We start from the raw sequence: 24,476 nt of genomic DNA, 5'->3' as shown, positions 1-24,476 counted from the left end.
GAACGATGCCCTCCTCTCATTAAAGCACAGATGGATCCCTCAATCTGTTAAATGCCGGTGTGCCAAAGGACAAATGGCCACCAAATCTGAAAGACCTCCGAGAAGAAACCTTGAGCTCTAATCGACAAAAACTGATTAGTTCAAAGAATACATATATATTTTAAAAATATATACATAGCTATATAGAGAGAACGCTCCAACAGTTTGGCACAATTGAATGTTAATAAAGGCTCTTGGGTGACCTCTAGTGGCCGTTACAAGGAACACCCGGTGGTGTGACGTTAAACTGGCGCATACCACTGCTTAAAAGCAGAGGTAAATAGGTCAAATTAAAAGTGTGAAATTGCGACTTTTGCTCTCGGTTTTGAGGACACACCAAAGCCAAAGCATTTTATAAATTCAATAGTATTTTTTTCAAATAAAAGAAGAAAAGAGTCGACTTAACAGAGCCGCTATCAACGCCGTGTTGACTTGTATGTGACCGACGCAGGAAGTGGTCACACCGAAAGGCGCCTTTTCTGAGCTCATGTTGTCAGGCAAAAAAAAAAAAAAAAGAAAAAAGAAAAAAAGAACTAGCTACCCCAGGATGGGAAAAGGCAAAGTTAGGCTAAGTGTAAAGAAACAACATGGCTGCTAAAAAGAAGCGCACTCCAAACACACAGAATGACAGCTGGGTTGTTATCGCCGCAGGTAGGCTACTAGCAAAGGAAAATAACACAACTAATAGTGTTAACTTGCCATTAAACAAAACCTACCAGTAGTTATTAAAGCTTAATAGCTGTGTCTACTGCATAGCTTAGCTGACTCTAAGTAGTGGTGCTATTCTTAGTCTTTAAGCTAGATGAAATACTTGTAAGCTTATTTAAAGAGGAAAATATCCTCTAATTCCTGGCTAATGCTACGTTATGAACGTAGCATTAGCTACGTACTGTTGTCAATTCTATCGATCTATCGATTTTATCCTCTTGTTGGTTCTTTACCTGTTGTGACAATGTTTTTATTTTCTGTCCACAGACTCAGTAACTGAAACACAGAAGCAAGACTGTGATCCAGATTTTGTGAAGCTCAGGAATCCCTCTACAGGTTTTAAAGTCTTCACTGTTAATCAGATCTCTTGGTCTGCACTAATGGTTAATTTATTTCTGGTTTGTAAACTTCAAAATGATGGTTCAGTCCCTATTAGCATGAAAAACAAATATATGCATGCCATCTAAATTTAATGAGATTATTTTTTTTTTTCAATTAATATAGCTCTTTTAAGGTGTTCATACAACCTTAAAGTAAATTCATAATTATTGAATCTGTTTCTTCCTCCCTGTTCAGTTCATACATCAAAACAAAGAACTGCTTGTAATCTGTAAATGCATCAACCAACATTATGCACTTTGGTGCACTTTGTTTTGAGTTGAATAAAAATCTGATTAGTGCAGTAATGGTGATAATCCTTGAGTTCCTCAATTTCTGTTGGATTAAAACTACTTCCTTTGTCAAAGAACCCTCAGCACATTTTTTCTCTGTCGTGTTGTATAGTCGTAAAAATAAACCAAACTGGGTTAAAATTGGGATCATCAGGTTGAACCTGTAAGAAAACTGGTAAGGAAAATTGGCCAGTAAAAAAACGATTGGTGAATTTTAACCTGGTTTTCTCGTATCTTGGGTTTATGGTGAGCTTTTTCTATGTTTGGATTATTATGCAGTAGAAAGACCCATGAAGACTTGTTTTTAGTTCAGTGGAAGAGATGTCCAGATTTTTATTTAAAAGTTCCTCGTCCTTGTTAAACTAGACTATGCTGTGGGCTGCAGCAGGCCCAGAGCATCACAGATCCCCCATGACGCTTAACAGAGGGCATTGGGTGTTTTCTGACATCCTTTGTTTTGCACGACACCCACCTGGAATTTGTGTTGCCTGAAAGCTAAATGTTTGTCTCATTTGACCACAGTTTGTAGTTCCAGCTAAAGTCCTAGAGATGTTTTGGAAACACCCCATGTTTATGATTGTGATGGTAGGACAGAGAACACTTTTTCTGCCATGTCCCCCAAATCTGTTCCCAGAATAATATTTATTATCTGTTTTTTTTAAGGCAGCACAAAAATATTTGTTTGATCAGTGACTACAAGTGTTGATGAACATGCAGATTTAAAAAAATGGATACAACATAAACTCTATTACGACAAAAAAAAAAAAAAAAAAAAAAACCTTCCCGAGTTCCTGCATATTTCCCAGAATGTTTGAGGGCGACTCTTTCTATGTTTGTTTACTGCTGGTGCAGAAGTGAAAGTAACGCTGTTCTTCATTGTCCCCTGTTCTTGCAGAAGAGGCGTCTCTGTATTTGCTCGGTGCCGGTGATGCGCAGCTGTACGAGGTCAAGGCGTTTGAGGAAGACTTCCACTCCTGGTTCGTTGGACAGACCGTACAGAGAGGTGTGTCGCATTTCATGTCAGCGTCAGAGTTTGACCGTCTTGTCTTTCATCAGAGTTCGACTGAAAAAGAGTAAAACAGCGAAACGACAGAAAAGTTTAACTGGACTTAAAACACTTAAAGCATCCATTTAGAAAGAGCCCGTTCTCACAAGCACTTATAAAAACCTCGAAGTGTTTTATAAGTTCAAAACCGCTAAGAAACTTATTCCTCCATCTACACATTTCTTTTGTTTTACGTCTTTTGTCACACATTTCATACCAGCAAGCAAATCTTCATATCAGACCAAAAAAATTTCCGAACGTAGTTTCAAATTTTGATTTTATTTATTAAGAAGCCAAAACCTTTCTGAACTATGTCACCCCATATGAAAATATTATTGCCTTCCCTTTTAAATAATTATTTTTATTAACCACATCCAGGGTTGTGATTGTAGCATGAAGAACTCACCTAAACTTAACTTGTTTGACAACATTACACGGGCAAAAAGATCTCAAAAAGCAAGACACAATTTCCTATCAGTGTTTCCCATTGTTGAATTTAACATCTTAAAGTTTCAATGTGTTTCCTCTGTTCATCTAAAAAGTTAAATAAGATGTCTTGCTGTCGTTTAACCTGTTTTTTTTTCTGTTCTGGTGTAAATCCATGTCTAATCCAATAATTGTTCATGTTTTGTCTCTGTTTATAATCAGATGGAAAACTTCTCTTCGTAACACAGATGGACCCTCTTTATCTGATATTGCCCTATATGATTAAATCTGGCCAAGAGGTAAAGAACCACAATTTGTACAACTGTACAAACTTATAAAATACAGGTTGAGCGTGAAAGATTTGAATATTGTGAAAAGCTCAATTTTTTTTCTGTCACTAATTTCAGAGTGAAACTCTTTCGTTCTGTAGATCCGTCGCGTGAGGAGTGAAATATTTCCAGCCCTTGTTGTTTGTAATCTTGATGATTGTGCCTTGCAGATAATGAAAACTTTAAAAACAGTTTCTCAGAAAATTTGAACATTGTGAAAAAGTAAAAAAAATTAAAAATCAATTAGTTGCTCAGCTCAAAACATCTGCAAATGTTTCTGAGCCCCTAAATGGGCTCTCAGTCTGGGTCAGAAGGCTGTGCCGTAAGTCGCACAAATGATCATAGTTTAGGAATCTTGTGGTTCACGCAGTGCCGAATCCAAGCATATTCAAAGAAAGTTAAGTGGAAGGAAAAAGTGTGGGAGAAAAATATAGCACAGTGTTTACACAGTGTTCTAAATTGTTGACATACCTGTGCGACATACTCAGCTGTTGAGCCGTGTTCAGGCATTTTTTCGGGATGTTTTTTAATTTTAAATATTAATCTGGGAAAATCCTGAAACCTTTGCGCAAACGTTCCCCCCTCAGTCTGATGTTCTATATTTTGTCCACTACTTTGCTACAATTTCACGCATATGAAATGTTTGTTACCTCATAAGGTGTTGAATTATTTTGCATGTAGAAACAACAGAAGCAGAGATTTGTCTGACCCGTTGGGAGTATGTGAATTTCCCCCACTGAGCTACGGTAAGGGATATTTCTGTTTTCTGCCGCTCAGGGGAAATTCCAGCCTGTGGATCAAGTTGTTAAGGATGATGAGTTTCCAGCGAGCTCCAGGCTGCTCAGATGCACACGCTCCCTGACCAGCCTGCACCACATTGCAGAGGAAAAAGGTGACGTTTCCTTGAAGGCAGTGAGCGACAATCTTAAGTTACAGCCTTTATTTCAGCTGCTCATTTAGCTGATACAAAGTGGCCGTTGTAGTAAGAGCCTCTAAACCAGGGGTGTCAAACTCATTTTGGTTTAGGGGCCATACAGCTTAATCTGATCTGCAGGGGGCCACACAAGTAAACTCATTGCAAGATTAAATAGAACCAATAAAAGTGGACTTGTTGATTTTTATATTAAACGAATTTCACTTTTACAAAATATATTATGAATAATCTCAGTTTTTAAGAAAGGTATCTGCAATTTCAACAATACTTTTACTCAGTTAAGCATTTATTTAAGTGCATTATGCATAAGAACTGATCTCAGTGATTGTACAATGTTGCAAAACATTTATTCACAGTTTTTGGAACTTAAAAACACTGTCCTGCATCACAAAATACAACAGACAAAAATTAAGAAAAGATTTAAAATCAATTTTCAACATCTGGGAAGCAATTTGAACAAATTATCTGGCTTCACACATTTGAAATCTTAAGTGTCAGCTGTTTTAAACAGACATTTGATTAAGTACATTTGTTGATGCATAAAATGCATACATATAGAAAAACTTCCATACATAACATGTATGTATGTTAGCATGCACGAGAAATATGAGGTTGCCAGGGCCAAAATAAAAAGCTGGTAAAGCATAGAATCGAACTTGTTTACAGAACCTGAAGCTCAGTGCTGCCATCTGCTGTTGCATCATGTTGTGTGCTCTGAATAAAACACAGCGCCCCTCGTGGACAGTATAGGAACTGCAGATTTTCAATTAAACGAAGTATATGTTTTTTTCATGAATAATGATAATGCATTTTGGCCCCGGGCCAGACTAAATCGTTCGGCGGGCCGATTCCGGCCCGTGGGCCGTACGTTTGACACCCCTGCTCTAAACTATGAAACAAACTGCTCCTGCAGCCACTAACACTGCTTGTTTTGTTTGTTGTTGTATTTTTTTCGTTTTTCCTGAGACACTTCTCTCCCCTGGCTTTTTAGTCAACCTTTTTGTTACTTGATTGTTTTTGTGTCGTTTTAAAAATCCCTCGCAAATGGACTTGACTTGTGTGCCGTTTACAGAGGTCGGAGGCCTGAAGTTTCATCGCTACAGTCAAGAACGAACCATGAACTGGTTACAAAAAAAGGTAAACACAGCGCAGGATGTTGAAGCAGCAAGAGAAAACAAAAGCAAGTGGAAAAGTGTGAAGATGTTTTAATACTTGTGCCGTAGGTGGAGAGAACCATCGTTGCCCTGAAGAAGAAAAATATCTGTGTGGGAGAAGGAGTGAAATCCACAACTTATGTCAGAGTCAAGTCTGAGTCAGACGACCGGGAGGGTAAACCTGCATCGCTGTATTTCCCTTTTTAGCCGCGCTTTGCAAACGTATTCAGGCCCTTCGACATTTCGTGCGTGTTGTCACGTTGCGGCCACAAAACTCCAAGTATTTTGCTGGGATTTTATGGGATAAAGCGAGAGGAAGCGGTGTGTAAATGTGAAGTGGATGTAAAATGAAGACGTGGTTTTCAAAATATTTTACAAAATCTCCCACCTTTTGCCGCAGATCCAGCTGCAGGCCTTATGGGATATGTCTGCTGGCTTTGCACGTCTAACATTTTGTCAAATTTCAAGTGTTTCTGCTGGTTCTCAATGGATTGGGGTTTACTTTATTGTTTTTCAATTAAATTGAACTCAATTTGACTATTTTAAATGGTACTAGTTTAATAGAACTAGTTAAACAAGTTAAATTTAACTAGTTAGATAGTTCTATTGAAGTAATCAATCTTTATGTTGATTTATTACATACAATTCCTATAACAGATTAAAGTTTGTGATTGCTGTGTGAAAAAATACAAGGGATATGAATATTTTTTGCAAGGCACCCTTAGTAAAATGCTCATTTTGATACACTGATAAAAAAGAAAACATTCATAAACCTAAATGTACTTTAGCTGCAGGTGCTGATATCAACCAGTAGATGGCAGTAGTGCTGTATTATTTTATGGCGACTTCATTACAGAAACAAGCCTTCAACTTTTTTTTTTTTTATCTTTACATCACAAACTATTTAAATAAACGATCAGAATTTGATCGGTCATCTCTTTTCTTTTCGATACAGAAGACTACCTTCGCTACGCTCACGGTCTGATATCTGAGTACATCAGTGAAGAACTGAGCAAAGCTCTCCTTAAACACTTGGGGCAAGTTAAATTGAATGGAAAAAAAATCTTATTTGCATGTGTTTTTGTGACTTTGTAGACAAACTCATCTCTTTCTAAATGCCACAGGTTACCAGAGCTAAAAAGTCCAAAGGAAACAGAGCCTCCGTCTAAGGTATGTTGGTTTCATTGAAGAAGCTTGAAGTATTTTCTCGGCTCTTCTGTCTTGCATGATACTAAAACCACCGTGCGCTTTCTTTGAGTCTTCAACCCTTCTCTGCTTTTGCGTTCTTTAATGAACCGATCGCCCTCGGTCACTGTTTGTGTGGTTTAATCCTGCGGTTTTGCGGGCTTCAGCTTGTGGTCGGTGGAGCTGGCAGCGGTGGAGTCTGTCTTTTTGTGCTTCTTGTCATGAAAAGCGCCTCTCACTTCCTCGTTTGGCAGAAGCGGAAACTTTCCGACAAGCCGGTGGAGGCTGGAGAAGACTACACCAAATTCAACAGTGCAGACTTTGCCCGGAAAGTGAGTGCACGCGTATTAGGAAACATCCTCAGCAGATTCAGACCTCATTTATTTCATTTTAAATCAGTCAGCTGTTTAATTCCTTTCCAGAACCTCCAGTCGTTGTGTAAATTCGCTTATTTACTGCTGTCTTTAAGCTTTGTGTGTAGCGCAGATGGGCTACTATCATGGTCCCATGCTAAATAATTGCGTTATGCTGTTACTTTATTTTTGTTTTGTCTCTTTTTTTTGTATTTCCAGCCACCCAAGAAGATGACAGCTGCTCAGAAAACATTGGCTAAAGTGGACAAGAGTGGCATGAAGCCAATGTCTTCTTTCTTCAGCCCAAAGACCAAAGCTGAAAAGAAGTGAATGTGTTGTGCTTTTTGGATTCGCCCGACTCATGTTTTGTAATAAAGGAAAGAAAAACCTATCCGAAAGGCTGTTTGTCTTTTTAATTGTGGGAAGGAAAAGGGATTAAAGCGAAGGGGATTTGTTTTCCCAAGTAATAAATAATACACCATAATAAACTTCTTAGTGCTTGTAGACTGATAGTTTAGCTTTCAAATAGCTACAAGATGGCTTGTACAGAGGATCTCTGTATAAATCATGATGTGCTTATAAAATGTATTTACCCACTTACAGATTGATTCTAGTTTTGCTTTTATGTCGCACCTAATTGTTTCTGACCGTCAAACTGATTTAAGATAACGTGAGTAAAAACAAAATTGAGGTTTTCAATTGACTCGATGTATTGACCGTATGTTAAAAAGTAACCTAATAAGTGACTTGAAAGGCATTTCTGATAACTAAATAAATGGTTACGTGAATTAGTGAAAGTCGTATCAACAGAGCAGGCCCAGAACGTCACCCTGCCACTGCCATCTTTGCCGCTCTGACGTTCTTTTCTGCAGCGGTCGTATTTGTTTTACTCCACTTGCAACAGAAAAGGATGCATGGCTTTCAAAATGTTTCACTTTTTTGTTTTTATCTCTTTAACTTTACAAAATGCTATTTCAGAGCTCTTGAAGACGTTGTTTTGGGAAAACCGAGACAGACCTCTTTGTTCTTTTCCGTGAACAGCGAGGTTTTGACCTTGAAAGTTTCCCATGGATGAAATTTTTACCCAGTTGAAGTTATTTAACCTCGGCTGGTGTCAGTGAGTTTGTTTCTTGTCTGTACTTGAATTTCTTTAGTTTGGGACATGAGTTGTTGCTTTGTAGATCTTTTATCCTACTTCATAGCATCAGGTTATATTTTGTTGATTTCTTGATTCTACAGGTCTCCATATTATTCAGCCCTGGGTAATGAAAGCAAACTCGGCTCTCCAGAAAAGTGTAGTCAGTCATGGGTAAATCCTTTTTTTTTTTTTTTTGAAGAGGTTCAGATGATTTTGGAGAAATCCTCATTTAAAAAATGTGTCTGATAAGTGCAAATAGGCTCATATGAAGCATATAAAACATTTAAAAACAGAAAGGGGGGGAGGCTTTTCACAGCTTTGTACACCTAAATAAATTGACGACTCTTAAAAAATTGGTTTATAAAATGAAAACTGAGCCCTAAGTATTTACCGTGTTAGAATTATGTAATAAATCTCCGGTGGGCATAAAAACACAAACCCCAAAATATCTGAAAAGTCAATAAATCTGTACAGCGTTTAAGCTTTCCATCTTTATTTATTCACCCTTCTTGTACAAGGCCTATTTACCTTTAGCATGGATTATTGTGCTGTATTTGAGCTGGTATGAAGCTTTTCACGCAGCCGGGAGGCCTTGACCTCGCCCTCACCGCGTCCACCTGTTAAACGAAACTTTAATTCATGTAGCCGTCTCTGACTTTGAGCTTGAAAGGAAGCATTGTTGCTTTTCAAAAATCCTCTTTGATACCCCGCAGAAGCACACACTCGCGAGTCTGGACTGCAAACTGCAATCAGCCAAAATTCGACATTTGCCGACCCTATTGAAGGTTTCTCTTGCTCAGTTCAGCTCGAAAGCCATTTAGAAAGAAATGCGATGAACCAGGCGGTCAAATTGATCTCAAGATGACGGAAGAAACGGAGAACTTTTAGAAAGGATGTACGTTAGGCCAATGGAGAGTCTTCCAAGTTATTCTCTTGCTGTGCAGCACAGCTAGAAGGTTAAATGATTGTAGAATGTTCATGTAAAACAACCAAATTTGCAGCTTTAATTACAGGTTCCTGTCATCCACGGGTCCATGACTCAAATATTCAGTGGTGCTTTTGGTATAAATAATTAATTACTAGCACAAAAATATTTCTGGACCAAATTTTGTCCCTTTAGAAATTGGTTGACCAGTCCTGAATTCTTGCTTTCTGTTTGCCCAGTTAATCTAACTATTAACCAGTCACTCCAGGAAGTTGTGATGTTTTGATTCAGTCGTCCGAAAATTTTGGGCATGCTTGCAATATTTACCAATCATGTCAGCCTTCAGGGAGTCATCACATCATCTTCTCTGTTAGCCCTTCAACAGCATTTTTTACCAGCATCACTCTGAAAAGTAGCTTGTATAACGAGCTCAGCAGATGCACAGTTTGACCAGTTGTTTGCTAATTGCTGCTGGCTAGTCTGAAGGAGCTGAGTGGGGTAGTTGCGAGGAAGGGCTGCTCTGTGACTTGGAAGCTCTGAAGATTCAAAACTGCAGCTCCGAGGAGGAGATGCACCTTGATGGAGACACTAGATCCAACCAGGAGTTAGACCTAGAGCTAAATGGTTGCCATGGGAGATTAAAGTATTTCTCAAACATGCTTCAAAAAAATGTTTGAGAAAACATTTTTCTCATGGTATGAGGGAATAACATCCCTCATGTTTTTGATGAGGGAATAACATCAGAACGTGATGTAAATGTCAGAAACGTCAATTTTACTTAATACTGTACCCTTTAAACTGTTCCACATCCTGCTGTTTCTGTTTCTTGATCTTCTTTTGTTCACCAATGTTCTCTACCAAACATCAGAACAGCTGGATTCATACTGAGATTCATTTACACAAGGGTGTGTCAATTTTAGTAAGTCAGGTTTCCTCTCAAACTAATTGGTTGCTTTTGGTTTTATTTATCGGCGTCAGAGTGAAGAGGGAAGAATCAGGGTCATTTTTTGTTTATTTGCAAAAAGATCAGCATTGATTTTCTCTCCACTTCATTATTATGCACTACTTTGTGTTTATCTGCCGCATACAAACCGCATGAGACAAAATGTGAAAAGGTCGAAGGGGTACGAATACTTTTGCCAGCCACTGCGTTTGCTGCAGCGTCAGTGTGTGTAGCAGTCTTAAAAAGATGCAAAAACCATTTAGTCTGAGCTCAGTCAGCGTCACGGCAGTGCTGCTGGTTTCACGTGTCCACGTTAGCCTCACTGCTTTTTTAATTTGGGCTTAAAGCGCAGGGTCTGGAAGGCGCTCTCCACCACTTTGGGCAGGTGGATCGGGTTCCTCTGCAGTCGTAGTCTGCTGCTTGTGGAACCGGTCTGCTGCTGCTGCTTCTTCTTCTTCTTCTTCTCCTTCTTTGAAGCGCTTTCCTTGGCACTGTCGGGAGCTTCACTCGGTTCGGAGTCGTCTGTGACCCGCGGGACCCTCAACACCCAGTTGGAGTGAAGGTCGTGCTCGGCCGAGCTGGAGGCCACTGAGGCGGGGCAGCAGAGAGAGAAAGCACGAGGTGAGGCTAAAAGTGGCCAACAGCTTTAAAAAACACAGGATATGGTTTAGTTACAGACCACTAAAACAGTTCAGTTTTAATTCAATGCAAACATGTGAAGGTGCCACATTTATCGGCTCAATCAGTTATTGTGGCAAAGGTTATACAGCAGAGAAAACTTTTAATCCTCAATGGCAGGTTTGGGTTCTGAGAAATCTCTGACGATGTTGAGGAGTTTGTTACTGAGACAAGTTCAGTAGCAAACAAGTTCAGCAGGATTAACCTGCTGCAGCAGGCTAATCCTTCACTAAAATGTTGTTTTTTATTTAAGTTGAAGGTTAAGGAGAGAGGGATATTTGAACCAATACCTTTTGCATAATCTATGTACATTTTCCATAATCAGGGTACTTTTTATGACCGCTTGGTTCAGATCAGACTGAAGGATTCCTAAAGGATTTAGATCTGAGAACTGAGATGAACTTTGTATTTACTGCTGCCTCTTGGCCAGGACTCCCTTAAAAAGGAGGTTTTTAATCTGAATGAGTTTTAATCCTGGTAAAATAAAGATGAAAAATAAGGCAGAACCAGTCGTGCATTGCTTCCAACAGATGCTGGTGTAAAATTTGTTGGGTTCCTGCCAGCGCATTAGAAAAAAAAAAAAGAAAATATTGAACTTTTCACTGAAGAGGTTTGTTGCACAGTTAAATTTGATGTGCTAAAAGTCAAAAAGCAATATATTATACATATACATCTGTTCCCAAAGCTGTGGAGCAAATATCCCAAACCATTACCTGTTCCAGATTCAATCCAAAACTCAGACAAAACAAAGAAACTACAGAAAAAAGCTAGCAACACTGACTTTGACCTAACTTGTAAATAGTATAAAAGCAATGATAAAAACAGGAAATTGTTGAGTCTGTACTATTGCTGTGCATAACAAGATTCTTCAGGTATCCATAATAAATTCCTTCAGATTTACTTTCAACAAAAGCTTCAGTGAGGCAAGGTAGCACATCTGGAAAATAAGCCTGCCTCACAGATCTGGAGCCATGTTTGTTTCTCCCAAATTATGCACACAGGTCTCATTACGACTCAAAGAATGTCCGACCTTGATGTATCCTCTTTATTTATCAGGATTATGAATAATACCTTCAGTTTTCTTGCAAAAACAATTGTGTTCGAATATTCCCCCACCAGGCATTTGAAACTGCTCAGTTCTCGGATACACAGCCATACTGTCTGATCCGGTGTTAGAAATTACAGATATGTAAACCTTGGGGGGGAAATATTTTATTGAAAGTAATTTGTTTTCTTAGGATAAAATATGAAACGTACACTTTGAAGGTAAAACAAACAAACAAACAAACAAACAAAAAAACACACACAGAAGAAAAGGGGTTTAAAATTATGCCTGATTTGCTTTTGAAATCCATATTGTGACCCGAATAAATTGGCTTGTTTTGCCTTATTGTCATATATGTCAAAACATTTACTAAAATCTATGTTTTTGCACTTTGCGTGCACATACATCAGACTGCTCACTGCACTTAAAGGAACGTTTCAAGTAAACTCACATTTCAGGAATGCCTTTATGTAATTGCACATTGAATTCACAGGGACAAGCCTGTTGTAAAAACTGCAGGCACACAATGCAGTGAACGGTTCGTCCCTCAAGTTGACCTCCGTTATGTGAACGCACACATTTTTACATTAACGTGAAGATTTGTCTGCTCGGACACAGTCGACTGCCTTCATTTTCAAAAACGTATGAGGGGTACGAATACTTTTGCCAGCCACTGCGTTTGCTGCAGCGTCAGTGTGTGTAACAGTCTTAAAAAGATGCAAAAACCATTTAGTCTGAGCTCAGTCAGCGTCACGGCAGTGCTGCCGGTTTCACGTGTCCACGTTAGCCTCACTGCTTCTTTAATTTGGGCTTAAAGCGCAGGGTCTGGAAGGCGCTCTCCACCACTTTGGGCAGGTGGATCGGGTTCCATTTCTAACATTCTTAGAAATGTTATTTCTAAGAATCAGAGTAAGGAACGATGCTATCAGTTCAAAAACATTTATTAAAACTCGTTATTAGAAACACGCTGGGTCAACCTACGTAATAAAAAAAATCTGTCTGTAGTCTTAACTGTAAAATCAGAAACATCGAGCACGTACAAATTAGATTTTATTCCTCAGACTTGTTTCTTTGTGCCTATGTCACCGCTCACATTCAGAATTCACAGAACCATCCCACTGGTTCCCAGGATGGGTCGGTCTCTCTCTCTCTCTCGCTTGCTCGCTCACCTATGAAGTCTACGTCTGCGTGGCCGTCGTCCTTGTAGGGTTTACGCAGAGGTTCGCTGTCACAGCTGGCGATGACCTCATCAAAGAACTGCAGCGTGTCCTCCTCTGTGGGGACCGGAGGCGTGGATGGTTTGGGTCTTAATATCTGTGGTTGACAGAAGAGGAATAATTGGCTCTTTCTTTCAGTACGCAGGTGTTTTGAATTTTGACATGTTACAATGACAAATTTGAATGTATTTCATTGGGATTTTATGCGATAGAGCAAAACAAAATAGTTTTGAAGTTCGTGGTTTACAACAAAAAAAGAGAAAAGTATCTTTACGCAAATAAAATCTAGTGAAACTACTTGCTTTCAAAAGCCTCTAAATAATAAATAAAGTCACCATGTGTGTAATACTCTTTGAATTTTTTTTCTAAGTTAAAACATTTTTTATTTTTAATTTTCCTTCTATTTCACAACAAAAATGTTCATGTGCTGATCTTTCTCACCAAACCTCAATCAAAGCCATCGCAGTTTGTGGTTGGAAGACGATAAGGGCCAACATAGAGTACCAATACTCCTGCGCATCTTACCGGTTCCTCCATCTTTGGAGGTGGAGGTGCGGGTTTCCTCTTCGGACACGCTGCGGCCTTGGCATCGTTGCTCTTCAGGTCGCTGACACTCTTCGTGTACTGCCTCCTGAGAGCCACCAGGGCCTCCAGGTACTCCAGACAGTTCTGGTTCTGGGAGTACAGCCAAATCCTGTCCTCTTGCCTCTGGTAATAGTACAGAGTCGACTCGATGCTCACGCTGCTCTTGCTCCGCGTCAGGGTCGACCCCTCGGAGGAGCGGCTTCTCTCCCCCACCACCAGCATGGAGGTGCTGCGGACCAGTCGGACCGTGCAGGCGCTGTGGTAGTCGCCGTGAAGCCCACCGTCACCTCGGCCTCTGTTTCCGTGATGGTTGGGTCGGAACACATTGTTGAGCTTCTTGAACATCCCTCTGAAAGGACTCTTACATGCTTACAGACCTGCTCTTGTGTTCCTCACTTTGTCTGCGTCTTCTCTCCTGGCTTCAAGACATTGTGAACCTTCCAAGAAAACAAGCCAATAAAGCTTCTTGGCTAACTCTGACTGAGCCGTTTCCTGGGGCCAGTCTCTGTCCGGGGTGCTGAAGCAGCCAAACGAAAAGCAGATCTGAAAACAGGTGTCTAACTTGATCTCGGCGTGTCTTTAATGCTATCGGATGTTGCTCAGCAACACTGCTGCGGAGTCGGGTTGGTAACTCTACACTTGGTGTTATCGTTACAGCAGTGAGCTGCTGCACGCCTGGCAGGTATCATTACCAGCAGCAGACTGAGACATAAACTAGGCAAGGCTTCAGATCTTGACTTCGATCACATGAATCCATCTGTTTATAAACATGCATTATAGATGGGAGGATAATTAAACTTCACTCAATATAGAAGAATAAACTCCTTGGAAGTTTTGATAAATTTCTTCTTTCTTTTTTTAATTTGGAGATCAATATGTATAAGGCAGCTTGTCCTAATTGTTTTCACAAACTTTAAAAGTTAGGTGATGCTATTTATGTATAGTGTTACCTCTGTTAATTAATAATAAAGCGTTTTCCTCTTGATTTGATTGGCTGCTGTTGTTGGGCTCCTCCGTCCCCAGCAGAGGAAGTATGTAAGACGCTGAGCTGACACCGATACACATGTAAAGACAGAGGGGCTTTTATGTTGGGAAAAACCCCACAGGCTGACAGCATCAGTCACTTTCACTGGGTAACTAATATCCACCTAATGATGTTGTTCTGGTGAGACACTCAATATTTGGATTTTGAGGTTTGGAGGTTTCAGTTGAAGCATTTTTCTTTTTTTTTTTTTTTTTTTTTTTTTCCAAAGGCGAGATGGTCATGTCACAAATAACTTGAAATATTTTAAACAGAGAATTTGAGGCACAAGGTTGAATTTGTTGTGCGTTTTTTATTTTTTATTTTATTTTATCCATTATACTTGAAAGTTAGGGTCATCGGCTCAAATAGAGAAATGTTCATCTCCCTTAGCAACTTGAACTACAATCACTTTGCTTTGGTAAGATGGATTTAAATTGATTGGCTTGATATGTCAATAAGGTTTATGTTTTTTTTTTTTTTTTTTTTCATTCTTGGACACTTGATTTGTCCACTGAAACCAGCTATGAAGTGTGTTTGTGATTAATATTTCTATCCAAACTTAAACCATGTGACAAAAACTTTCTCCACCGGATGAAACGAACTGTTCAGAACAAAAACCAGGAACCCTTAAAACTCAAATTTGCTGGAACAGCAGCAACACTGCCAGCATATTGGAAAACCATTCAAAATTTGATCATGTTGCTGGATCTGACGATAACATAAACACGTCACTAAACAGCGTTAAGGTAGAAGGAAACTTTAAACCTCTGAATTTTAAAGAATTTTAAGCTACAAGCTGTAAAAACCAACCATCCAGATTTACCTTGGAACCGTTAGCCGCCTTTTTAGAAAAACGAAAAGAGGAATCAGCGTCCGCCGGCTCTCACTTCGTGATAATATCTGTGTTAAATTAGACTTTCTTCTGCTTTTAAACACCTGCTTCCTTTGCATAGGAACAGAACATCTGTGGTTTCTTTTTACAGCTCATATGTTTGTTGATTTCTTTGACAGAAGCTTTAACTTTTGATGACGCAAAACCAAATGCATAGATAGGAACACAAATCATAGATAGAAAACAACAAGGAAACAAGACACTGAAGCTATCAAAGAGCATCGTGGGTCAACATCAATGTCAAGCCTGCATAAGTTAGAGAGATGCTGAGTTGAGAGTTGCACTGAAGCCAGATGCGAGAAGTGAGATGCGAGAGAAAGACGCTAGCCGTCCCACTTCCTCTAACAGGTTGTATAAAACAGCATTCACATACATGCAGACCTAATGACACCGACTGGGAAGAACAATAGGTTTATATAAATGTCCAATACTTATTTTGAAAACATCTGAAATTTTAAAAACCTGCTGCATGCTTCAACAGAAGAAAAAAAAAAGTACATCATCATCTAGGATTAAAAAGCTAAAGCAGATTTCCAGATTGGAAGTTTGATTCTGGTTCAAGGTAGGAAGATGTCTGATTCTGATATATTTGTTGCTATTGTTGACATTTTGCTCATTTTAACTTTAACATTTTAGAGGCTACAGATTGTCTCTGCTGGAGCGATGATGGTTTATTTATATTTCTGTGAATGTGCTTTTCACGAAAATATATTTGATATATTTAAATCAGAAATATGTTCCAGTGCAAAAGTACTCACACCCACTGAACTTTTTCAGATTTTATCATGGTACAAATCAACTTTTTCTTCCATTTTATTGGGATTTTACGTGACTGGTCAACACAAAGTAGTGCGTAATTATTAGGTGGATTGTTTTCTAAATTTTTTGCATATGAAAATCTGTAGTGTTTACTCTATTAGCAGCCTAACCCTAAAACAGGGCTCCTCTCTCACCGGTTGCACTAGCTTACGTATATTTCAGGTTCTTCTACATCCTCAACATTGAGGTGAACAAAAAAACGAACAGACAAACCGGACAACAGTGTGTTAAATGTTACTGACGCAGCATCTGCTGCAGACAGAGTGAGAGGAGGCGGCAGGTGGAAGTGGAGCAAATAACTCACTTTGCGCTCTTTCCTTCTTCTGATTGTTGCATAGACAGAAAAAACATCTATTCATTCGCATCGGAAAGTGTTTTCCCTCCGGTTTTCTCACGTCTTTCATCTTCTCTACCTCGGCCTCCAGGGGTCTTTATATCAAGACCTGTCTGAAGTTTCACAAAACTACTCAAGTTAAGCTCCTCTACGGCTATGTCCCTGACCTATGTGGTGGTCACTGTGACCCCTCTATCCAGGCCGTTACACAAAAGCTTCTGGTTAAAGCGTTGATGTAACGCAAAAAGATTCACGGAGTATTTTGAAGACACAGCAGATGCTGAACGTTTTCCTTTTAGTCCTTTAGTTGTGCTATATTTCAGACTGTATTTAAAACAAACTGCTGAGGTTTTTTCGCTTCCATCTCAGAGTATTTATAATTTTCTTCCAGTGATGCTGTGTGAAGGGAGACTGCTGAGCATGACCTACGGTGAGACGGAGGAGATTGACTCGCTGCCTCCTCCTCAGACTTTCCGTTGCGCTGGTGGGCGACCCAGAGCCTCCCTAACACCCAGCACCTCCGACCCCGCTCCGCTCGTCTCCTACAGCTCCTGGAGGGAAACGGGAGAGACAGTCGACCTGTACATCTCTCCGCTTTCGACCTCGTCACATCTCCAGGGAGTCTATACGGGGAGGCAAATATCTGCAGACATGGAAATTCCCGCACAGCCTCACTGTGACGGGGGTGACGCCGCCCTCTTGGTTCCCTCCTTCTGCCAGACCATCTATGAAAACTACAGCGACCTCCATATTGGAGGGGAGCAGGTGCTGCCTCTGTCAGCCAACGACGGCGATTTGAGGGCGTGTGCCGAAGCGCAGGCCGTGAGGCCGTTCCTGCAGTCCTGCGATGTCCCGCTGGCGGTGGAGGACTCCCCTCCAGGACAGCGAGGTCTGCAGAACCTGCTCCAGAGGGGATCCAACCACTGGAGGCAGGCGAGCGGCCGCGATCGCAGCTTCTTGTTCCAGGGTCGCGAGGGCCCCTTCTCCAATTCCCTGCTGAATCATTACCTGGAGCAGAAGCTCTTGGATCTGTACCAGCAGTACATGATGGAGAACATGGCGAGGGAGGGAGTTCCGGGTCCAGATGGCAGTGCCATTTGCCCGCTGCTGGGTTCGGAGCTTGTTCTGACCAGCCTTGACCAGATCACCCAACAGCTCAGCCGGGAGGGCAACCTGGAGGCCGGCCTGGCCAAGGACATGGTTCTGAGCTGCTTGCTGCGGGTGGCCAGCGACCTGCAGTCGGGTGAGATCAGCACGCCCTTCCTGCAGATTTCAACCGAGGCCTCCGGGGAGCAGCTCACAGAGAGTACGCAAGAATAACCACAAAGCTGAAAAGCTCACTTTCTGTTCTCCTTTACAACTAAGCTCGCTTATTGCTGTTCTGGAGAGTGAAAACCTAGAATTGACGTTGATAAGCAACTTTCCACGTGTTGTGTTTGTCTTTCTAACTGTCAATAAACAGGAAATGAAAACTGAAACTGGAGTTTCCCCTTTTTTTTTTTCCTTTAGAAAACAATCAGACTGATCAACACAGCTTATAGCACCCCACCTTCAATTAAAGCTGCAACTGTTCAAACTGTAAAGCACAGCATTGTGAGATGAAGTGAAGCTAATGAGCCTCTACCCTCGTGCCCAACTAATTATTTAAAGCCATGTATTCAGTTTTATGATCACTAAATAGTAAGTGTTGCACAGCCTCGCTTCAACTGGCCTTCACTCTTTGAAACAATGAGCGGCATTGGAAAAAAAACAAAAAAAACCAGTGCATTATTTACATTTTCTAAAAAAAAAAAAAAAACTTACAATGAATCATAAAACTTTAACTAACAGAAAAATGAAACAAGTTACTGGACCTCAAAGACATCATGTGCGTCAGCATGAATTGCCATGCATCAAACATAATAACATTATTATTATAAGACCGCAACAAAAGTGTTGAAAAGGTAGTCATAATAAAATAAATGTTTTCATAAAGATATACAGTTGATCCCCCTGCCTCTTTGTGATTTAGTATTTGTGGATTATGTGCCTATTTAAGTGATATTTAGTGAAATTTTAATCTAAATTTTTTAGAAATACGCCTATTCAAGGATTTTTTTCCAGAGAACATAGAAAATATTCAAAAGGAAATGCAAATTATAAAGCAGAAGTGCCTGGCTCCAAAGCTACTTGACACGCTTTCACCTGGAGTTTGCAAAGTTGCCAATCCAGAAGCGCCAATATTTTCCTTGGGGCTGATTGGCTGCACCTCTGAGGGTGGTGCACGTTAATGTAGGTGAAGGTATATTTGGTGTTTGAACTTCCAAAATAGGGAGTTATAAGGACTTTTAGATCCAGTGGCAGTTGCGGTCCCTATGCCTTGCAAACACTGGTGGTCCACTGGATATTCTCTTTTTTTTTGCCTAATGATTGTTTTTATGAGTTTGATTGCATCCATTATCTTTTGCTTAATAAAGACTCAGGTTGCGGAGGCAGATTAAGCAGAGAGGCCCAAACTTCCCTCCCTTTCTCTCTCACTTGGGGCAGTTCCTCTGGGGGAACCCCAAAGCGTTCCCTGGCCAGGTGGGAAACATAATCCTGCCCTGGTTCCGTCTCTGGGTCTCCTAATGGTGGGACGTGCCAGGAACGCCATGGAGGCGTCCAGAAAGCATCTTAACTGCACTGCGTTTTCTTATAAGATAAATCTGATGGTTTGATGATGATAAAGTGTATGACACAGGTCTGATAAGAAATGTATAAATACTAATTATTGAAATCAATATTCATTTCGGGGATTTTATTATAAAATTAAACTTTTTTTCTCTTGTGACTGAGGATACAGCAAGTAACTTAATAAAAAAAACATGAACTGGCTGCTCAAGTTTACATTTATTGCAGGTTTTCCAAATTCACATAGATACAAAAATATGTATACAGGCTAATAATAATAATAATAATAATAATAATAATAATAAACTTACTACCCCACAAATATTGAGATAAATGTGCAATGGCAAGTTGTTCAGAAACACATTTTCTGCAATCAACAAGGTCCTGGTACTGTTTATTTTTTGTTCTAATAGATATTCCTCATATCAGAGATGGTAAAGCACATTTAAATATTTTGGTTTTCTGGCGCAGCAAAGATAAATAAATAAAGACTAAAAGTTAAGACAAAAAGAAAAACCCTGTTTATCTATAAATACCTTCAACGTTGACTAAACGTGCTGCTTTCCATATAGACAAGCCAAACGCCTCCCAGAAAACATGTTTATGGTCAGATGAGACAAAGATTAACCACAAGTCAAGGTTAGGTTTCCAAACCAAGAGCACTGATCTGAACTGATGATTAAAGACAAAATTAATGAAATCCAAACTGGGGAAAATATTTTACTTTTTTTTTCTATTTATCTTTGCTTGATTTGTGGCTGGTTTGTTTGGAGAACTGCCTAAATAAAAGTCATGATAAATTTAAAAGGAAAATAATAACAGCTTCGTGGATTACTATTGACCTTTCATAAAGATCAAAACAAAAAGTCGGTCAATGCACAACCAGTCCGAAATGTTTTGTTTGAACAGATTATTTATTATTATGAACAGCTTAAAAAAAATCTGTAACTTCAGCTGTGAGTTAAGCAAAACTTTTGCTTGAGTTGTGCTAAAAATACTCTCTGATCCACAGTGCGTGATTCATTTCTGACATTACTTTGCTTTTTCATGGAGTCAAAAATGTTGTTGAAACGTTTCACTTTACCCATTTTTGTTTGTGTCTATATGACTGTCTACCTAGATTAAGAAAGTTTACCAAACATTTTTCTTTCCAGCGCTTTCTCATTTTCCATAAACTTTGAGACGCTCATGACTTTCTGGTAAACTCTGCAGTTTGACAAACAGTCACAAGGGGGGAGCATTACCACCTTACTTATTAAGCCTCATGATTATGACAAACACCCTCTGCTTCTTCTGCCACTTTTATTCCTCCTCCTCTATCAGCCGCCATCCATTCATCCGGTTAATGCTCCTTATCTTCTGTCGGCGTCTACTCGGAGACTATGATGTCATCCGGGCCGGGCAGTAAATCTGGAGCATGCAGGCGGTCGGGATCTGTGTTTGTGATTCTGGCATACATTTCAGATTGGCAATATCTAAGGCGTGGGAACGTGTCTGGGGAAGACGTCGCACAAATTGCACAAATGAGGCTCTCAGTGGGGTACGTCTGCGCACTAAAAGTGACATTTACTCCTCCCAATTCTGTTTAAAGTGCTTTTGAGGGACTTGCAACCCTATTCCAACTCGGTTTGGCCGTGGCCTTCTGGAGTCGGTGTTTGATCAGCTTCCTCGTTTCCTGTCCAAACAAAAAGCCCGCAGGAGGAAACTGTGTTTACCGAGCCGAGCGCTGCGCAGCCTGAGAGCCGTGTGAAGTCTCAAGGCTGCAAAGACACATGTTTGGTATTTCTGCTTCCATCCGGATTGAGCATTCCAGGTAAATGTTAAAAAGAGCCGAGCCCTTACAGATCTAAACACAAATGTTCAGATATAAATATGATTCACCCAATGCCAAACCGAGCACATTCAAATGAACTGATTTCCGCAGACCTTGGGCAAATGAAAAGCAGACCTGTTGTTCCAGCGCAGGCTGTTTACCAGAATTGTTTAAAAGGGCTGAAGGTAACGCTGCACGCAGCAGAGTTTCTCCTGTATTTATTTGCAAAACCCCAATTTCACCCAGTGTTGACAAAATGAAGCAAATTTCTATTCAGGAGGAGTTTCATTCTCAACAAGTTGTTTATGTAAACTAAAGAAGGGTCAGGGGCAAAGGTCTGAAAATTATTAGCGTTTTAGTAGCTGTTCCTTCAAACAACAAAAACCCTTCGCCAAGTGGTGAAGGAGAGGCTGTGACAGAAGAGCAGGGACAGAGACTGATAATATAAAAGGCAAGGTGGAATGATCCACAGACAAAAAAAAAAATCTCTCTAATCATCTTAGCAGTGAAACTAGAAGGGAGGCCAAAACACTGGAGTGTCTTTCATCGGTTCATAAAGCAATTTCCTTGTCACAAAGACTTTTAACACGGAGGGCAAGCGGAGGCAAGGCCGCAAGATTTTACATCAAAACCAAGGCCTGCGTACACTCTCACTATTGTGACTTTAATTCAGGTACAAATCTGTGATTTGATTTAATTTAGAAAAGCTTTTACTCTGTAGCCTTGCAGATTACATTGGTCATGCATTCTGACTGTGGAAACAAAAACAAACAAACCCCCCCCCCGACAGATTTCAAACCTGATCTTTTACACTTCTTACATTATTAGGCATTAATACATACAAATGTGTGTATCAATGTTTAATGTTTTTAAAAAAAGATGAAAATGTGCAAGCCTTACTCATTCAAAAACCACTTCCCTCTCTAGGCCAACATTTCGCAGGCTCTGAGCCACTTGATGGGATTTACATTTGCTCAGAAGCTGTCGCTTTTCTCCTGTTTTCCATGCCCGGCCTTGGGAGTGAACGTCCTTTGTTTTCAGATTAAATCTACTAGAGTGACCTAATGTCCCAGTGGCAGCGCGCCGGAACATTTAACGACAGCCCCGCTCCGTATCTTACTGATTGACACTAAGACACATAGGTGGCGGAACAGGAGAACGCACATTTCCCGGTCAGTTAGCCTCCCAAGGTTGCAGGGAGCCTGCAGCGGAGCGGCTGACCTTGGTGCAGCCGGAGCAGACGGAGAGAGACCTTGAGAGACAGCGGAGCGGCAGGATCTGTGCTCTCAAGGAGCTGGGAAACATAATGTGTTAGTGTTTGACTATATATCAGAGCACACTGCAGCCATGTGAATGTGGATGGCAGCAGGATGGGAAAAAATATAAATTTTATTCACATGGAGCTTACTGAAAAAAACAACAACAAAAAAACCCCAAATAGTTGTAATAATTATTAAAAAATGACATATTTTATTAAAAACAAGCATATAGTCTTCATTGCAAAGTTTGAGTTGGTTTTTATTATTTTATCTCTTTTTTTTCTGCAAAAGAAACTGCAAATTATGTTGAAACAAAATATTGTAGCTTAGCTTGAATAACATCTCATGTAGATTTACTCTTAGAATTAAATTCACTTTCAGTCAAAGCACACAAAAAGCCAATTCTCGCTTACAGCACAGTCTGGGTTTTCTCCCATTGGCTTGGATTGTCTCCAGTAGATTTAATTGAATTTTTTTTTTAATTTTAACCGGGCCATTTCGCCAACAGAAGGAGAATTTGTGAACAATGATGTAAATGTTCTGCGCTGTTTTAGAATTTTAGTCTGCTTTTTAGCAATGGCAGCGGAGGAAGTGAACATAGTCATTCAGTCCATGCTGGTAACGCTTCCAAGTATTGAATTATTATTCACAGCCGCCTCGTTCATCTCTGCACTTTTCTCTGTGCGGTGAATGATGTTTTTTTTTTTTTTTTTTTTTTTTTACAGCGCAGGCAATTTCCGGTAAACTTCTTAGCATCAAACTTTCATATTACACACATCATGAGAAAATGTTAGCAACTGAGTAAAATTTAAATCCTCAACACAGTCCATATGTCCTGGAAGAAATCGTTTCTCAACAGCTGAGAGCCCAGACCCTCTGGACAAAGCAAATTAATCAAAACTAAATTAATCAGCGTTTACATTGATTATAATTTAAAATTTTGGCATTGCAACATTTTCAAGTACACCTTCATGTATCTATTGGTTATAATGCTAAGGCAAAGTTGTAAAATATGAGGACCTGTTATTACAGTCATGATGCTGTCAACCTGTCACACATGTATTAAAGCCCAGGGCTAAAGGGAAAGATTTCACTACATTCCTCAAATTCTCTGGATTTCTTGATTTTGTATCAATAAAAAATCTTTCTGCACTCATTCATGTCTTTTGTTAAGTTTTTGGGGAGGGGGGGTGAAAAATAAAATAAATCAGACCAAAATGCAAAGAGAGTGTGGGATCATAACTGAGAAAATATTCAACAGTCAACACAATGGCAGGGGAAATGAATCATGTCACAGAAAGAGACAGTACAAAAAAACAACAACAAAGAAAGAAACCAGAGAGCTATATATACACCGAAGAATACTGAAGAATGACCCTGGACGCAGGTGAGGACAGGTGATTGGGAAAATCTGAGTAATTGAAGAAACAGGCAGGCTGAAGATAAAAACAGGCAGGAAATTGAAAAATAAAGGCTCAAACTAGAATCTCAAATAGAACAAAATCTAAAAGCAAAAGAACTGAACATAAAAATAAACGAGGGAACAGAATACAAAAGAATAAACCTATGTGGGAAGATCTTAAAAGTTACAATCATGAACTGAATGGTTAGAACTGATGATAGAAACATAAATGAAGCCCAAAGCTCAAACAACCTCAGGCACTAAAACATTTTGGTTTGATTTCCAACACAAAGCATCTGGGAGACCTTTGGCCACCTTTCATTCTGTGCACTTTACACATTTACAGTCAAATTATTCTGTTGTTTTGAACAATGTCTGGTGCATCTCATTTAAAGAAGGTCAGAGTCAGTGTTAGATTGAAGTTGAAGGATATGTCCACCGCATTTTACAGTTTGAATGTATTTATCTATGAAAGAACAAAATAGTTTGTTTTTTCAGAAATTATGGGTTGTTCTTTACATTCAAGATGATCACAAAAAGCTCAATTTTTCATAAGTCGTAGAAGACGTCAGTAGCAAAAGACCTCAGCACAAACTGCATAACCAGGTAAATAAAATCTGAAAATTTAGAACAAGACACTTAAGTTTCCCATCGCTACGTCAGCAGCCAACATATTTCCGTGAAAGTGGAAAGTTGGCTTTTGCGTTTGTTTTGCACGCAATAAACGTGTCGAGATTTGTTGCGTTGCTCAGCCACATCAATTTACTCGATTCTTCCACTATTCTCTCCAGCTCCTTTGAAATTCCACAGAAAGCAGCAGACAATGAGCCACGCCGACTGGAATAAAAACTTATCCTCCACTGTGTGAAGTTCTGCACTCTGGTTAACAATACAACACTGCACGAAAAA

The 24,476-nt window shown here is 39.8% G+C and overlaps 3 protein-coding genes across 5 annotated transcripts; 2 read left to right on the top strand and 1 right to left on the bottom strand.

Annotated features, from left to right (window-relative positions):
• Positions 1-287: 287 nt before the first annotated feature.
• Positions 288-7,235, top strand: rnaseh2b (ribonuclease H2, subunit B). Of its 2 annotated transcripts, XM_014988276.2 has the most exons (11): positions 444-690; positions 1,015-1,083; positions 2,314-2,421; positions 3,112-3,188; positions 3,996-4,110; positions 5,225-5,289; positions 5,376-5,481; positions 6,262-6,343; positions 6,431-6,476; positions 6,746-6,823; positions 7,064-7,235. In XM_014988276.2, the coding sequence occupies exons 1-11, from the start codon at positions 627-629 to the stop codon at positions 7,172-7,174; spliced, it is 921 nt and encodes a 306-aa protein (XP_014843762.1). In that variant the 5' UTR covers positions 444-626; the 3' UTR covers positions 7,175-7,235. The 2 variants fall into 2 exon arrangements, with proteins under 2 accessions (XP_087871650.1, XP_014843762.1); XM_088015524.1 differs by lacking the exon at positions 6,746-6,823 and having other exon boundaries at positions 288-690.
• Positions 7,236-9,901: 2,666 nt separating this feature from the next.
• On the bottom strand, positions 9,902-14,441 carry c9h13orf42 (chromosome 9 C13orf42 homolog). The gene is made up of 3 exons (XM_014988281.2): positions 13,316-14,441; positions 12,743-12,887; positions 9,902-10,438 (listed from the first exon to the last, which is right to left on the bottom strand). The coding sequence occupies exons 1-3, from the start codon at positions 13,718-13,720 to the stop codon at positions 10,170-10,172; spliced, it is 819 nt and encodes a 272-aa protein (XP_014843767.2). The 5' UTR covers positions 13,721-14,441; the 3' UTR covers positions 9,902-10,169.
• A 1,011-nt stretch (positions 14,442-15,452) lies between these two features.
• LOC106918465 (TLR adapter interacting with SLC15A4 on the lysosome) lies at positions 15,453-17,922 on the top strand. 2 transcript variants are annotated; one of them, XM_088015508.1, is made up of 2 exons: positions 15,453-15,639; positions 16,836-17,922. In XM_088015508.1, the coding sequence occupies exons 1-2, from the start codon at positions 15,585-15,587 to the stop codon at positions 17,762-17,764; spliced, it is 984 nt and encodes a 327-aa protein (XP_087871634.1). In that variant the 5' UTR covers positions 15,453-15,584; the 3' UTR covers positions 17,765-17,922. The 2 variants fall into 2 exon arrangements, with proteins under 2 accessions (XP_087871634.1, XP_014843766.2); XM_014988280.2 differs by lacking the exon at positions 15,453-15,639 and adding an exon at positions 15,649-15,853.
• The last annotated feature ends 6,554 nt before the right edge of the window (positions 17,923-24,476 follow it).

Source organism: Poecilia mexicana, unplaced genomic scaffold, assembly GCF_051168715.1.
Source record: "Poecilia mexicana isolate PSO_F unplaced genomic scaffold, ASM5116871v1 scaffold_2, whole genome shotgun sequence".
NCBI lineage: Eukaryota > Metazoa > Chordata > Actinopteri > Cyprinodontiformes > Poeciliidae > Poecilia > Poecilia mexicana.
Note: the sequence above shows the minus strand (reverse complement) of the source record. Positions and strands in the feature narration are given on the sequence as shown.